We start from the raw sequence: 17,000 nt of genomic DNA, 5'->3' as shown, positions 1-17,000 counted from the left end.
CCCTTAGAAACTTCAATTCTATTTACCCTCTCTTTCCTTATGTGCTCTTGTTGTCTATTTTTATTCTCTCTGTATTTTTTTTAATATATTTTTTTTTATGTTTATTTACCTTTGAGAGAGAGAGAGAGAGAGCACAAGTAGGGGAGGGGGAGAGAGAGAGGGAGACAAAGAATCCATAGCAGGCTCCAGGCTCTGAGCTGTCAGCACAGAGCCCGATGCAGGACTTGAACCCATGAACCATGAGATCATGACCTGCGCCGAAGTTGGACACTTAACCAACCGAGCCACCCAGGCGCCCTTTGTCTCAGTATTTTAAATCATGTAAGATTATTTATAGTCAATATTCAGTTGGAGTTACCCAATTAATTACTCTTCTATTGTTTTTCCTTCCTGCATCTCTATTCTTCCATTACAGATTATTTGTCTTGGGCCTGAAGAATATCCTGTATTTTGATTAGTGCAGTTTGCTAATGATAAATTTTCTTAGTTTTTGTCAGAAAATTCTTTATTTTACTTTCATTTTTGAAGGACATTTTTCTGGGTATTGAATTCTAGATTAGCATTTTTTTCAGGCAGCTGAAAATATTTCTTTGTCCTTTGGCTTTCATTTATTTGTCTTATTGCTACTTCTTTGAAAATACTGTTTTTCTTCTGTTAGCTACTTTTAAGATTTTTTTGTCTTTGGTTACTGTCAATTTTAGAATGCTTGGCCTACATGTGATTATTATTGCATTTATTCTTTTGGCACTTGTAATACTTGAATCTTAATTTGGTTTCTTTATCAGTTTTGGAAGAGTCTCAATTATTATCTCTATAGATACTTCTTCTGTCTCATTCTTCCTTTCCTCTCTGTCTGGTACTCCAATTACAGACACGTTAATCTTTTCCACTGTATCTTCTGTGTCTCATATTCTTTTGTGCTTTGTATTATGTATGTATGTGGGAGGGGGTGTTAGGTGTGACTGTGCTTTATTCTGAATAATTTCTAAATCACTATTCTCTCTTCAGTCTTTTTTACTATATTATTAAATATATTCATTAAGTTCTCACTTTAGAATACTGTATTTTTCAGGGTGCCTAGGTGGCTTAGTCAGTTAAACATTGATTTCATTTGGTTCAGGTCATGATCTTGGTTTGTGAGTTCAAACTCCACGTCAGGCTCTGTGCTGACAGCACAGCACAGAGCCTGCTTGAGATTTTCTCTCCCTCTCTCTGCCCCTCCCCTGATCACATGTGCATGCATGCTCTCTCTTAAAATAAGTAAATTTAAAAAAAAAAAATACTGTATTTTTCAGTTTGAGAATTTTCCTTTGGTTCTTTTATATAGTTTTCAGTTCTCTACAGAAATTTTCAGTCTTGTCATTTTTCTTTAAATACATCAACATAGTTATTTTGAATAAAGCTGATAACTTCATCGTCTGGATTCCCTGGGGGTTGTTTTCCATGGGCTAAAGTTTCACATTTTGACCATGTTGTCTTGTTTTCTTATTGCTTTATTATATGGCAAACATTGTATATTAAAAATTACAGATAATTTGAGACTGAAGTTAAAACAGATTTATGTTGGCTTCTAGCAGATGATTTGTAGTTGTCCCACATCTTGCTTAATCCAGTCATGGATTAAAATGATTTAAAGCTGGGCTTCAGTCTCTGTAAGAGCCAGTCTGTTTCCTATTCATTCTTAGTCTTAGTAGTCCTTCTAAGTCAGGCTTTGGGGCAGAGAGTTGTCAGTACAGTCTCGGCATTCCCCAAGCTCTAATGCTTATTAGAAGATGCTCAAATTCTCAGTATCTGAATTGCTTCTTTTGGAATTAGTCACTGCCTGTCTGGAATTACCTTCTCTAGAATCTCTGGCCATAATTATTTACTGCCTTGTTAGTTCTGTGATGTTTTCAAACAAATATGGGTATTTTCCCAGTGTTTTTTCAGTTCTCAGCAGGAGAAATGGTTTGAATTACCTTGTCTGCCATTTCTAGAAGTGGAATTCCCCATAATATATTTATACTATTTGCTAATTTTAAAACTTTAATCTCCAACATTTGTAGAGCATTTATCAGTTTACAAATTTCTTTCATGTACATTTTCTCATTTAATAAAGAAGGTATTAGCATCCCTTTATACAGATGAGAAAACACTCTAAAAAGTAGGCATATAACTTAAGTTTACATCAACCTAATGACTGAAGCAATACTCAAATTTAAATCTTCTAATTCTCAAGACTAGTTTTTATTCTGCCATTCCCTAGGTGTAAACTTTTATTTTAATGTTTATTGTTCTTATCAGAGAAAGAATGTACGTTTATGATTTTGCTTTGTTTTGTTTAAAAATGTGATTCAGCAAGATCCCACCTTTCCGCTGATAGATTCAAGTTCTCAGAACCAGATTAGAAAACGCATCGTACTTGAAAAGTTGAGTAAAATGTAAGTATGTAATTGTCATTCCACTTTTACAATATTTTGAATTAATTTGGTATTTGTAGGTTCATAATTTAGATTAATTTTTATCCTTCAATTTTGAACAGTTTGAAAAATGTGAAAAGTTTACATGGATGTCTTTGCCTGAGAAATTGGAATTTTTAAGATATATTGCCAAGGAAATATTGAAATTAAGTTTTGTGCAGAAGACACAGAAGCACATAATAAAAGTTGAGAATATGGGAGTAGAAAACCAAACTATGTCACCTCCACTTAATAATCCAGTGAAGTCAGGGAAAAAATATCAAAGCTAGACCATTTAAATACTGATTTGTGGTATATGTGTCATATCAGTTTCACATGTGAATGAAACTTTATGAAGTTTTAACGGTCTGTTAACTCACTCTGCATACATATTTATTTATAGAACCATTTCACACTCAGCAACTTAAGAGTTTTTGTTCAAGTCAACTTTGCACTTTAGTTTTAAGCTTCCCGTCGTGGAAATTATTTTTCTTGTAATTGCCCAGTGATGAATGACATTTAAAAAATTGTAATCTTGATTTGTCTTTCAAAGGAAGTTTGAAAAATCTTTTTTCCAGAGGTGTAAGAGCTGTCTTGAACTTTTAAATCTCCACTTTCTTTCTTGAGGAGAAAAACGTAAGGGTGTTTTCAGTCATTGTTTAAGGTGTGCATATGGATTAGGGGCACCTGGCTGACTCAGTCGGTACAGCATGTGACTCTTGATCTCAGGATTATGAATTCAAGCCCCATTTGGGTGTAGAGATTACTTAAAAATAAAATCTAAAAAGTGTGCATATAGATTAGTCTTAATTTTGTAGTAGTTCAAAACTAAGAAAAACATAATCTTCTGGAAGCCTTGGTATTTTGAGCAGCTTGCTTCTGTAAGTTTTACATTTTAAATAATTATTTAAATTAATATTTGTTGAGTGCCTATTATGTTAAGCTTCTCATAGACAGTAAAGCTGTTTTTAGTTTTGCCTTTTATATGGTCCTATACTTAGACATTGTTTCTGTGTAATATTAGGTTAGAAAACAGTAAAAGTCACCATCTGTCTGATTCATAGGACAAGAAGATATCAATCCTTGACTGTAGTTATATAGATTTTAAACGTTAGTATGGATTATTGATACTGGTATGTAATCAGTAGATAAGGATTTATCAGAAAATAATTTTCTAGACATTTCAGCTAATGAAAGGACCCAGTTTTAAATTTAAGACCACATAGCTATGCCATTGAAGGAATTCTATTCCTCCTGGGTTTTGGCTGCAATAGAAGATGACAAAAGGAGCCCTGCCAGAAGACCAAATTATTGATAATAGCTCAAGAACTAAATGTGAGAAGAGGTGGAATAACTTTAAAGAGAAAGAAACACAAAGAACACTAAAAACAAAATAATTATTGACACAGAGGTTTTTTTGGTTGTTTATGCAAGTAGTTGAGGTTTTCTTTGTTATAAAATGAAGATATTTTTTAAAATAATAAAAAAATAAAAATAAGACCTTTTGGTTTTTGATTAGAACAAACCAATTGTAAACAGACTTTTTTTTTTGTTTTTTGGATAACTGTAGAAAATGAAATATGTACTGGGTATTAGGTGATATTAAGGAAGTGTTAATTTGGTTAGGTATGATCATTTTATTATGATTTTGTAAGAACATGCTGTTGTATTTTTTAAAAAAGAAAGAAAATGCTGTTGTATTTAGAGATAAATAAGGAAATATTTAGGGATCAAATTACATGTCAAGGATTTACTTTTTTTAAATTTTTTTTTAATGTTTATTTATTTTTGATAGAGAGAGAGAGAGAGAGAGGGAGGGAGGGAGGTACAGAGAGAGAGGGAGATACAGAATCCAAAGCAGGCTCAGGCTCCAGGGGTCAGCACAGAGACCCATGTGGGGCTGGAACTCACAGACTGCAAGATTATGACCTAAGCCAAAATTGGTACCTCAACTGACTGAGCCACCCAGGTGCTTAGGAATTCACTTTAAAATGGTACTGGCAAGGAGAGGAAAGAAGGAAGAAAAAATGCAGTAAATATAACAAAATATTGGGAGGTTGAATTTGGAAATAGATATAGAGTTGCTATTGCTGTTTCCTCTGTTTTTTGTTTTTTTGTTTTTTTTTTTTTTTTTCAACTTTTTTTTTTTTTTTTTTTTTTTATTTGTGGGACAGAGAGAGACAGAGCATGAACGGGGGAGGGACAGAGAGAGAGGGAGACACAGAATCGGAAACAGGCTCCAGGCTCTGAGCCATCAGCCCAGAGCCTGACGCGGGGCTCGAACTCACGGACCGTGAGATCGTGACCTGGCTGAAGTCGGACGCTTAACCGACTGCGCCACCCAGGCGCCCCTGTTTCCTCTGTTTTGAAATATATCTGAAACTTGCATAATTAAAAAAGTCATACATACTTATTGCAGCAGATTGAGGCAGTGCAAAATTGTATAAGAAGGAAGATAACCTATAATCCCTAGTAATGTTTTGACGTTTATCTTTGATGTATACATGATGTATGGTGTGTGTATATTCATTCCCTTTGGTTCTCTCTGTTATAGTATAAACCTGGAAGGAATGAAACGTGTTTGAAATACACAGTATGTCAGATACAGTATCATTATATATAAGTTTTTATAAAAATGGGGCAATACTCCATAGGCATTTTTCACTTAATATACCATATTTTTCCACATTATAAATACGTAGATTTATATTAAAGGTTTTATTATATTCCATTATATGGAATATTTGTATATCATAATTATATGTGTATATCATTATTTATGATCATCTGTTGATGGACATTTGTTTCCATTTTTCACTACTAAAAATATTTCTGCGTAAGCAACTTTTTTATGTTATCTGATTATTTCTTTAGGATAAATTTTTTCCTAGTAAAACTCTTGAGTCAAAGACTAGCTGCATTTAAAACGTTAACATATATTGTCAAGTTGCTCACTAAAAAAGTACTAATTTTTACTCCCACCATAAGAATTTAATAAGGAGAAATAGGCCACACTCCTAACTTAGTCTAATATTCAAAAGTAAAGGTAAGAAAAACCCAAGACCAGAATACAGATAGTAGCCAAAACAATGTTTCTCAGTGTCTCGTACTGTAGCATAGACTGTGACTTGGAGTGTGGGGTTATTATGAATTATATCCTTATGACTTCTCAGCAGTCAGATCCTAGCTTAACTGCCTCTACCTAAGTGCCATTCTTACGTATGGAAAATCCAGACTTAGGCAAACCTCAAAGAGTATGTGTGTATAATTAAATTATATTTTAAAAGAAACGTAATTTTTTTTATTTTCAGAGTGCCTGGACTTTTGGGGCCTCTTCAGATCACATTAGGAGATATTTATGCACAGCTTAAAAATCTCGTTCGAACTTTCAGGTTGGTGTTAATATTACAGTTTTCCTTCTCAGTTATTTTGACTTCATGCAGCTGTCTTGCAGAATCCATAGGTAGACTGTGTTACCCACTGATATATCACAGCCGCTAACTCAGGAAATAAATGGGTAAGCCCTGGCATGCTGCCATGGCCAACTGCTCCATCCTAGGAAATCCTGTGGGGGCTAGACTAATAAAAAGCATAGCTCCTGGCTGGGTTTGCCCACAGTGTTATTGAACAAACTTGGATAAACTCATCCTAAAAGGAGCCAATAACCGAAAAGCATTTGGAAAAGAGAAAGGAAGAGATTTATTTTGGGTGCCAGCAGCCAGGGGAGGTGGCAGGCTTAAGCCTTAACAACCAGCCTCTCCACCAACAAGCACACCTAGAAATTTATAAGGAGAGGTTTTGAGGGATACATGCAAGAAAGCAGGCAGGGAGCATATAATCATGGGTCAGGGTTGGTATGTGTTCAGCCCATGATCGTGGGCAGGGAAGGAAGGGGTCATGTGGGGTGTGGTCTTCTAGCATTCCTTTGCTATCAGGCTTTTCTGGTTGGGCAGTTTGTATGCTCTGGGCCTTTGCAAAACACCTTCATCAATGTCTCAAGAAAGTGCAATATGAAAAAAATACAGTAAATTTTAATTAAAGCATGTTTTAACTGTTGGGGTCTGTAGATGAGCAAGAGGGCTTTCTAACAAAGGCATGAATAAAGTAAATGCTTACCTTCAGTGTCTTAGATCTAAGAATAGTGCTCTGTTTTCTTCTCCACTAAACATTACTTTTATCTTTTATTAAATTCAATACCTTATTTGTTCAGACTTTGAATATAGTTAGTTTTGGATAGTTTATTTATAGAATAGACTAAAATTAAGAAGGAAAATAAGGTCTCACACAAAGGTGGTTAGCCAGGAATATACTGGATCTTATTCAGTAAATATATATCTGATGACCAGCACTGTGGTAGGCACTATGAGCAATACAAAAGAAACATTATGCCCACCTCAAGGAAGAACTCTCCTGTTAGAGGATAACTTGAGCACTGTGAACAGTACAAAACCATGGGTAATTTAATACTGAATTGCGTGGAACAGATTTGAAGTGATAAAAAGTATTAAGAAAGAAAGAATAGGGAATATCAATTGTGAAGTAGAGTTGGGATTTTTCTAAAACTATCAAGGTAAAAATATTCCCAGGCTATATCTGTATTCTCTACCAAGAAGCATAAGGATAAACCTCTAAATATGCTATTGGTAGAGGTGCACCAAATACACATTTCAGCCAAATGCCAGTGACCAAATATGAAAAGTAGTATTTGCCGGTAGCTAAAACCAGATAGCACCAACATAGACCAAACTTCTAGAGTAGGAGAATCATTTCATCCAATAAATAAATTATCACTATGGTTTATTGTTATCAGAAGTAGCAATATTTTAGAAGTTTAAAATTAAGGTACAGAAATAATTTCTTGGCATTGTTAGCTATTAGATTTCTCTTGTAGTCACTGTACCCTATACCAGTAATACCAAATATCCATTCACTTTCAACTAATGCGTGTAAAAACAACACTGACCTTTTTGTGTGCCAGAAAGGGATTCAGAAAACTGTTTTTCAATAAGGTGTGTACTAGCAGGATCTAAGATTCATAGTTTAGACAAATCTCAAAAAACTTTATCTTCCACCTCTAAAAAGGATCATTTGTACCACTTCATGTTTAAATACTTGGCTTTGTAGACTCAAGACTACAGGAGGGTTTTTTTCTTTCCTTTTTTTTTTTTCTTTTTTAATATTTATCTATTTTGAGAGAGGGAGAGCACGAGCAGGGTAGGGACAGAGAGAAAGAGGGAGAGAGAGAATCCCAAGTTAACTCCTCACTGTCAGCACAGAGCCTGATGCGAGGCTAGATCTCACAAACCATGAGATCATGACCTGAGCCAAACTCAAGAGGTGGACACTGAACTGACTGAGCTACCTAGGTGCCTGAAGAGTTGTTTTAAAACATTCTTGTGGAGTCTTTTCCTGTGAAGCCTGACTAAACAGAATGTGTGTGGGGTGCCTCAATTTATTCAACATTTCTGTCTTAACATTTTTATTATCTTAATTAGAGATTACAATGAGATTATTTCATATCTGTTTACATAATTTAGGTATTTTTCAACTCAAGATATTTTAAAGTGACATTTTTTAAATTCATCATCACAAGATGCCAAGAATTGCCCAATAGGAAATCTTGAACGATTTGTAACTTAAGTGGAAATAAAATTTAAATGTAGCTCTTAAAGCTATTAAAGAACAACCAAGTCAGTTTTTAAAGATCTAATTGGCATTAAACAGTGATTAATGAATTAGGTAGCATTCCATCTAACAAAGAGAAAGATGATCCAAGGGAGTATACAAATTAGAAGGCTTTTATAGGCAGAAATGGGGCAGGATAAGGAAGTTATTAGAAAAGAAAGGATTGTTTCAGGCAAGGTCACCTTCCCTTAGAGGGAAAGGCAAGGGGTCTTACCATGCATGTTACCTCATTAGTGGTGATCAGAAAATTCTAGACTGATTGGTTTAAAACTCTATTCCTGGGAGAGTCTGAAACTACAATTGGTGTTAAGTCTTGGTGGGCTGAACATAAGGAACTCCATTTGGGACCTTTTGTTCCTTTTTAACAATGGTTCTTTTCCTTTATATATACATAATACAGTTCTGCAAAAATTGAATTATGATGACAGGTAATCTCTATTATTCTGTCTTAACCTTATTTGAATTTATATAAACATTTTTTCCGGGGCACCTGGGTAGCTCAGTTGAGCGTTCAACTCTTGATTTCAGCTTAGGTCATGATCTCACAGTTCGTGGGTTCAAGCCCCATGTCGGGCTCTGCACTGACAATGAGGAGTCTGCTTGGAATTCTCTGTCTCCCTCTCTCTGTGCCCCTTCCCTGCTAGCTCAGTCTCTCTCTCTCTCAAAAATAAACATTAAAAAAAATTTTTTTTTCATTTTTTTTCCAAGATAACAGCATTCTCCAGAAAGCAATCTATTTAATGTATTTACTCTTTGAATTAACTGTTAATCTATTTAGCTAAATAATTAAAAATTTTTACTAATTGTTTTATACATAAACCTAATGGTTTTCACAGGCATCATTAATTACTGCGACATTTTATTTTTCTGACTGACAAAAACACATAAGGACTTTTTTACTTCATCTAGAATGTTTAGATTTGAAAGTGAATGTTCAGTTAATAACAGTAAATGTGAATGACATGATTGTTCTTATTACTGAGATTGTTAACACTTATTAGATATCATGGAAACTATGCAATCACAAGATCATTGATCACACACAAATGTAAGAATGCCAGAAGTGATGATCAGATTGGCCTCAGCCTTTGGAAGACTGACTAAATATTTTGCCAAATACCAAGATCAAAGTCAAACTTCTCTGCATCGGTCTTAGTGATGAAGAGAGAGAGGTTTGTTTTCTATCACAGAACCATGCACCCAAAAGAAAAACAAAAGTGTTTTTCAGCTGTCTACACTGATGATAATGTTTGAATAGATGTATACAATGTGAAGTACAACTTTAGGATTTTTTCAGGATTTATCAGGAAGTAAGTATTGTATTAACAAAAAGGATAGCTGAAGGAAGATGAAGACTCTCACTGATTTTTAAAGAAGTTGTTATGCAGTTTCTTGCAAACAGTGTTTATTTAATCACCATTCTAAGGAAACTAGAAAAGTCACTAAGACATATCATAAGAGATATTAGAATGAGACTTTTGATCTTTAACTACAAATACTAATTTTGTGCTTAAGTTTTACTCTGCTCATTTAGAATACATTAACAATTTAATTTACTCTGACTATATTTTCTAGTGCTGTTTTTATATAAATCTAATTGGATATCTTCTTTTTTAAAAAAAAAAACTATTCATAGGGGCGCCTGGGTGGCTCAGTCCGTTGAGCGTCCAACTTCGGCTCAGGTCATGACCTCACAGTTTGTGAGTTCGAGCCCCGCGTCAGGCTCTGTGCTGACAGCTCAGGGCCTGGAGTCTGCTTTGGATTCTGTGTCTCGCTCTCTCTCTGCCCCTCCCCCGTTCATGCTGTGTCTCTCTCTGTCAAAAATAAACATTAAAAAAAAAATTAAAAAAAACTATTCATAGGTTCTCTGAACTTACTAGAAACCCTTGGAAATATTAGGCTACAAATGCAATCGCTTCTCGGCCTTTTGGCTAAGATCAAGTGTACAAATGCAAGATTGCCCATTAATACTCTCATATGCCCTAGGGATTTAGGAATTTCAAATTGGAAACCACAGTCCAGGCCATTATTTTTGGCCTTCCAAAGCAGCCCCAGTAATAATGTTTGGTCCATGTCAGTACGTGTAGTCAGTATGGTACTGTATGTGCCAGGTACTTGGCATTTACGTGTTACTTAATTTCCAAAAATAGTGACATTATCCTCATTTTACAGATAAGAGATGAGAGGTTAAATAATCTCAAATCACACAACTAGTATAGGCATACCTCCTTTTATTACCCTTTGCTTTATTGCTTCACAGATACTGCTTTTTACAAATGGAGGGTTTGAGGCAACCTTCCATTGAGCCAATCTATCCATGCTTTTTTTCTAACAGCATTTGCTCACTTTATCTCTGTATCATATTTTGGTAATTCTCATATTTTAAACTTTTTAATTGTTATATTTGTTATGGTACTCTATGATCAGTGATTATAGCTCACTGAAAGTTCAGATGATGGTTAACATTTTTTAACAATAAAGTATTTTTAATTAAGGTATGCACGTTGTTACATTAGGCATAATGCCACTGTGTATTTAATAGACTATAGCATAGTGCAAACATAGCTTTTATATGCACTGGGAAACCAGAAAATTCATTTGCCTTGCTTTTTTACAGTATTCACTTTGTTACAATGTTCTGAAACTGAACCTGCAATATCTTTGAGGTACACCTCTGGCTGAGTATCCTCTAAAATCAAGAGGATAGATCTTTAGTGTTATCACCACAAAAAAAAAACAAGGGGGGGTGTGAAAATGGTAACTGTATGTGAGGGGATGATAGGTTGATTGTGGTGATCATTTCACGGTGTATGCATAGATCAAAACAAGTTGTACAGCTTAAATATATACAATTACTATGTCGATTATTCCTCAGTAAAGCTGAAAAAAAGTTTTTTTAATATGCCATTGTGTCCCTCAGTAGTCATTAGTATCAAAGATATATAAAAAATAAGTCATTTCATTAATAATTTCTCTAAGATCCCAAGTAAGAACTGTATTTGAGAGGGTTCTGTTACCTATGAAACTAAGTCTTCTGTGTCATCTAAGCTAGCTGAGATGCAGTGTTCATCAGTCCTATAAGAGGTAGCTAACAGACTGCACATAGGGGACTTTCAAATGTCTTTTTCTACTTACAATTTATAAACTATTTTATCACCTTTTTCTGTTATTCCTATTGTGTAAGCCTAAGTCCTTTCCAGTTACTTTCTGCATTATTTACATTAAAATAAAACCTATGTGAAACAATATGATATCTGAGATTTGCTTCCGAAGTATTTACACTAGGGTGATGTTGAATATGGGGTTGTGTAGATGAAACATGATCGTCCAGGAGTTGATCATTGTCAAAGTTGTGATGAGTATATGGAAGTTTTATATATGTGTGAAATTTAATAAAATGGTAAAATCAGCCAAAAAATTATGCATTGTTTTAGTGTTAGGGGATGTTTTAAAAACCTTGATGTTAATTAAGCTAAAAATTAATTAGCTTAATTAAAAATATTTACTCTTTAGTACCTACAGGTCAGTATTTATAGCTTTAATAAAAATTGCTTAAATTGGCTTTGCTGCTTTTTAGGAAATGTCAATTACTTAGAGTACAGAATTACCTCTAATAAGATCACTCATGGGGTCTTCAGATTCTGGTAGGACAACTTCAGCAGGTATATGACTATTTGTAGGCTCAGGCTTCTATGTGAAGTCTCCAAAAAAAATTGCCATATTGACGACAATGATTAATGTTGAGAGATCTTTTCAGTCAATACTGGCAATGGAAAAGAGTTGGCGGAAATAACTATACCCTTCTCTTTGAAATGATAATCAATAATAGGAACTTGTAAAACAGTGATTCTCAAGCTAGTTGTGCATCAGAATTACCTGGGGAGCTTTTAACAGCTGTACATGCCTGGCTCCACCCCTAGGGATTGAGTTTCATTTGTTCAGGTTGGGCCCAGACATCAGTATTCTTTAAAAGTCCCCCAGACGATTCTAATGTACAGCCAGAGTTGAGAGCCTGCTAGAACTTACACATAAAATAGCTTTTTCAGCTCTTTGAAGAATCTTCCCCTATGAATAGAGCTGTCCTTTCTGTTGAATTGCATCACAGTCATTTATCTGGAATGCTACTTTGATTTACCTACCATAGTGGTTTCATCAGAAGTTGCTTGGTAAAGATTCACTGTCATCAGTGTTGGATCAAGAAACTTTTTCTAAATCAGATTTGAATTAAAATTATATTTTGATACAAAAAGACCTTATCATATTTTCCCCAGTGCCTGAAACAGTGGTATAGAGCAGGCTCTCAATACATTTTTTGCTGGAAGAGTAAATGAATTCATGCAATGTTACATTTGCCTTAACTTAGGGAGATTTGAATACAGTAGAAAAGCAATTTCTGTTTAACTGTTTTTGCCATGTTTCGATTTACATGCTTATCCTTTGACCTTTTTTGGTCATATGCTAGCTTCTGTTTTAGTTGCTACGGACAAAGCAGTGAACAAAACAGACAAAAATTCCTTCTCTCATGGAACTATTCTAATAGAAAGATATGTAAACATTTTAAAACAATATGTGTATTATTATATGGTGATATGCTCTTTCCCCATTTCTCAGTTCATTCTCTTCCTTTTCTCCCCAGAAGCGGAAGAGGGGATGATACTGAGGAGGGAGATAGTTGTGATTTTAGATAGGCTGGTCAGGGAAGACCTCATGGAGAAGATGCCATTTGTAGAAAGATCTAAAAGTTGGTGAGAGAACAAGCCATGTTCCTATCTCTAAAAATATATTAGGTGCAGCAGGCCTGGCTTATTCACAAAATATTAAGGATGTTAGTGAGACTGGAGAAATGAGCAGAAGCAAGAGTAAAAAGAGATATGGTCAGAGAAGTACAGGGCGGGGAGTGGGTGTGGTATAGATTATATAGGCCTCGTAGTTATGGTCATTCTTTCACTTTTCCTCCAAGTAAGATGGAGAGCAGTTGGTTGATTCTGGACAGAAGAATAACATGATATGACATACATTTTTAACAGCAACATTCTGGCTGCTGATTTGAGAATTGCAATAACAATAGATGGGCAGAGGCAGAAAGTCTGTTTAGGATGCTGTCTTGGTAATCTAGGCAAGAAATGATGTGGACCAAGATGAAAGGAGTGGAGATAATAAAAAGTAATCAAATTCTTTTTTGAAGATAGTATCATTGGGATTTGGACATGGGACATGATGTCCCATGGTTGGACATGGGACATCAAGAGAGCCAAGGTTAACCACAGGATTTGTGGCCTGAGCAACTGGATTCTGGAAGGGTTCCATAGCCATCCTATAGAGGTGGATCTGTCTGCAAGAAGACTTGGTTTTGGGGGAAGAAGAGGAGCTCAATTTTATCTATGCTAAGTTTTGAGATGCCTATTAGATAATCAAGTGGAAATGTCAAGGAGATCATTACATACAGAAGTCTGGAATTCAAGGAAAAGATCCAGGCTAGAGATCATAAATTTGAGAATTGTCAGCACGTAGTTATCTAATATTTAAAGCTATGAAATTGGATAATATCACTAAGGGAATGATTATATATAGAGAGAGATGAGAGACCCAAGGGCAGACACCGTGGAGTAATCCAAAATCAGAACTTCTGAAAGAGTGCAGAGTTCCTCCTCTGTAAATTGCCTGCTTATATATTTTGACTGTTTGTTTATTGGCTGGGGATTTTTTTTAAGACTATTTTTTTAAGAGCAGTTTTAAATTCATAGCAAAATTGAGAAAAGGGTACAGAGATTCCCTATAACACCCCTTGCCTCCACACATGTATAGCCTCCCACATTAGCAACACCCCCAACCAGAGTTACATACTTGCTTCAGTTGATGAGCTTACATTGACAACATCATTATCACCCAGAGTCCATAGTTTACATTAGAGTTCACTCTTGGTGTCAGATAATCTATGGGTTTGGATAAGTGTATAATGACATGTATCCACCATTTATTAACATAGGGTATTTTCACTGCCCTAAAATTCCTCTGTGCTTCACCTATTTGTCACTCCCCCCACGCAACCCACCCCATTCCACACACCCCTGGCAACCAGTGATCTTTCTACTGTCTCCATAGTTTTACCTTTTCCAGAATGTCATGTAGTTGGTATGTAGCTTTTTCAGACTGGCTTCTTTTCACTTTAGTAATATGCATATAGAGTACCAACACATCTTTTGGGAGTTTGATAGCACAAATCTTTTTAGGGCTGAATAATACTACTAGATGTACCAAACTTATTTTTCCATTTGCCTACTGAAAGACGTTTTGGTTGCTTCCAAGTTTTGGAAGTTGTAAATAGAGCTGCTATACACATCTCTGTGCAGGTTTTTAAAGTCATAAGTTGTTGACTCCTTTGGGTAAATACCAAGGAACATGATTAGTTTTGTAAGAAAGCACCAAGCTCATCCAAAGTTCCTGTACCATTTTGCATTCCCATCAGCAATGAATGAGAGTTCCTATTGCTCCACATCCTTATAACAGAGCCGTACATTTGACTAATTATATCATGATGTCAATGTGGATTTATCAGTTGTAGCAAATGTATGACCTTTGTGAAGTGACTTTGATTTAGCATTTGGTTTTGTCAGTGTTCAGGATTTGGGCCATTGTAATTAGTGTATAGTATCTTGTTTTAAATTGCATTCCCCTTGAGATGTGATGTGTCTTTTTATGTGCTTATCTGTCATTTGTTTATCTTTGATAAGTCTGTTAAGGTATTTGGACTATTTTGTAACTGGGCTATTTATTTTCCTACTGTTAAATTTTAAGAGTTCTTTGTATATTTTGGGTAACCATCCTTTATCAGATGTTACTGGCTGGTTTTTTTTTTCTTTACTGATTTATATCACTTTTTTATTTGGAGTAATTTTTCCAAATGCTTTATGAGAAACTAAATTACTACAATGTATATTGTTGTCATCAATTGCTGAGTGATAGAGTTAGATACTGATTTTAAAAACTTTTTTTGACAAAGATCTAGTCTTCGGGTGTGGAGTTTGGTGAGTTCTTTATAGATTTTGGATACTAGCCCTTTGTCCGATACATCATTTGCAAATATCTTTTCCCATTCCGTTGGTTGCCTTTTAGTTTTGTTGGTTGTTTCCTTTGCTGTGCAGAAGCTTTTTATCTTCATAAGGTCCCAGTAGTTCATTTTTGCTTTTAATTCCCTTGCCTTTGGGGATGTGTCAAGTAAGAAATTGCTAACCCAGTGAAGAAATGGGCAGAAAACATGAATAGACACTTCTGTAAAGAAGACATCCGGATGGCCAACAGGCACATGAAAAGATGCTCAACGTCGCTCCTCATCAGGGAAATACAAATCAAAACCACGCTCAGATATCACCTACGCCTGTCAGAGTGGCCAAAATGAACAAATCAGGAGACTATAGATGCTGGAGAGGATGTGGAGAAACGGGAACCCTCTTGCACTGTTGGTGGGAATGCAAATTGGTGCAGCCACACTGGAAAACAGTGTGGAGGTTCCTCAGAAAATTAAAAATAGACCTACCCTATGACCCAGCAATAGCACTGCTAGGAATTTACCCAAGGGATACAGCAGTGCTGATGCATAGGGGCACTTGTACCCCAATGTTTATAGCAGCACTCTCAACAATAGCCAAATTATGGAAAGAGCCTAAATGTCCATCCACTGATGAATGCATAAAGAAATTGTGGTTTATATACACAATGGAGTACTACGTGGCAATGAGAAAGAATGAAATATGGCCTTGTGTAGCAACGTGGATGGAACTGGAGAGTGTGATGCTAAGTGAAATGAGCCATACAGAGAAAGACAGATACCATATGGTTTCACTCTTATGTGGATCCTGAGAAACTTAACAGAAACCCATGGGGGAGGGGAAGGAAAAAAAAAAAGAGGTTAGAGTGGAAGGGAGCCAAAGCATAAGAGACTGTTAAAAACTGAGAACAAACTGAGGGTTGATGGGGGGTGGGAGGGTGGGGAGGGTGGGTGATGGGTATTGAGGAGGGCACCTTTTGGGATGAGCACTGGGTGTTGTATGGAAACCAATTGGACAGTAAGCTTCATATATTGAAAAAAAAATATCTAGTCTTATAATTTATTGTCAACTCATTTCTATAAATTATGGATTATAACATTTCTTCATTGCCTCCTGCCAACCTACCACAAGGTAGAAAGATACTAAAGATGAATTAAAATCAGAAATTGCTTATTACCTTGTTAGCTTATTTAATGAAATGTTGATTAGGGGAAAATACAGAAGATATGTTTATAGGGAAGTGTGTGTATATTTTAATAAATCATGCAATTTAGTTTCCCATGTTGTTCCTATACTCCCATCTTGTCTAACAGTAATATTATTATAAATATATAAAGTAAGACTGGAGCACTTTCTTTTGAGATGGTCATTATCCACTACTGAAGATTAAGCCACAATATGCTATTGACTCTATCAAACATAAAAAGAATAGAAAATAGTGCTCTTTGGACACATGATGTTATAAATCTGATTTTATCTAAAAATAGAAGGTTCTTATATTTAAATGTAACAATCCTTTGGTAAACTTTATCTTCCTGTCTTACAGGTTAACAAATAGAAATATTATACACAAACCTGCAGAGTGGACCTTAATTGCTGTGGTGTTGTTGTCATTGTAAGTACTATTTCAGATTTTAACTCTAAATACTAATTAGAATTTTGATTGGGGAAAAACAAAGTTGTTCATTGATTTTATAAGCATCATGAGAAAAGATACCTCTATTTTGTGCCTTATTTTCCTTTCCTATATGATAAAATAACTAGTGTAAAGTGATATGCCAGTATTTTCACAAGATTTAATTATTCTCTTTATATTTTTTACCATATTTTC

At 35.2% G+C, this 17,000-nt stretch overlaps 1 protein-coding gene and 1 pseudogene across 8 annotated transcripts in view; both read left to right on the top strand.

The window, feature by feature from the left end:
• The window catches only part of RPAP2 (RNA polymerase II associated protein 2), a 99,169-nt gene that overhangs the window by 43,606 nt on the left and 38,563 nt on the right, over positions 1–17,000 (top strand). For all 8 annotated transcript variants that reach the window (XR_008418643.1, XM_019437935.2, XM_053892528.1 and 5 more), the window contains exons 9-11: positions 2,338–2,420; positions 5,750–5,830; positions 16,716–16,784. Coding sequence is in view for 7 of the 8 variants with exons in the window: in XM_019437935.2 (XP_019293480.2) it covers positions 2,338–2,420; positions 5,750–5,830; positions 16,716–16,784 (233 nt within the window). In the remaining variant the exon portion in view is untranslated. The remainder of the gene's footprint in view (positions 1–2,337; positions 2,421–5,749; positions 5,831–16,715; positions 16,785–17,000) is intronic.
• LOC128776044 (U2 spliceosomal RNA) lies at positions 10,035–10,193 on the top strand (annotated as a pseudogene).

The sequence above is a fragment of the Panthera pardus genome, unplaced genomic scaffold, assembly GCF_024362965.1.
Source record: "Panthera pardus isolate Hobbes unplaced genomic scaffold, ASM2436296v1 HiC_scaffold_11, whole genome shotgun sequence".
NCBI classification, from domain to species: domain Eukaryota; kingdom Metazoa; phylum Chordata; class Mammalia; order Carnivora; family Felidae; genus Panthera; species Panthera pardus.
Note: the sequence above shows the minus strand (reverse complement) of the source record. Positions and strands in the feature narration are given on the sequence as shown.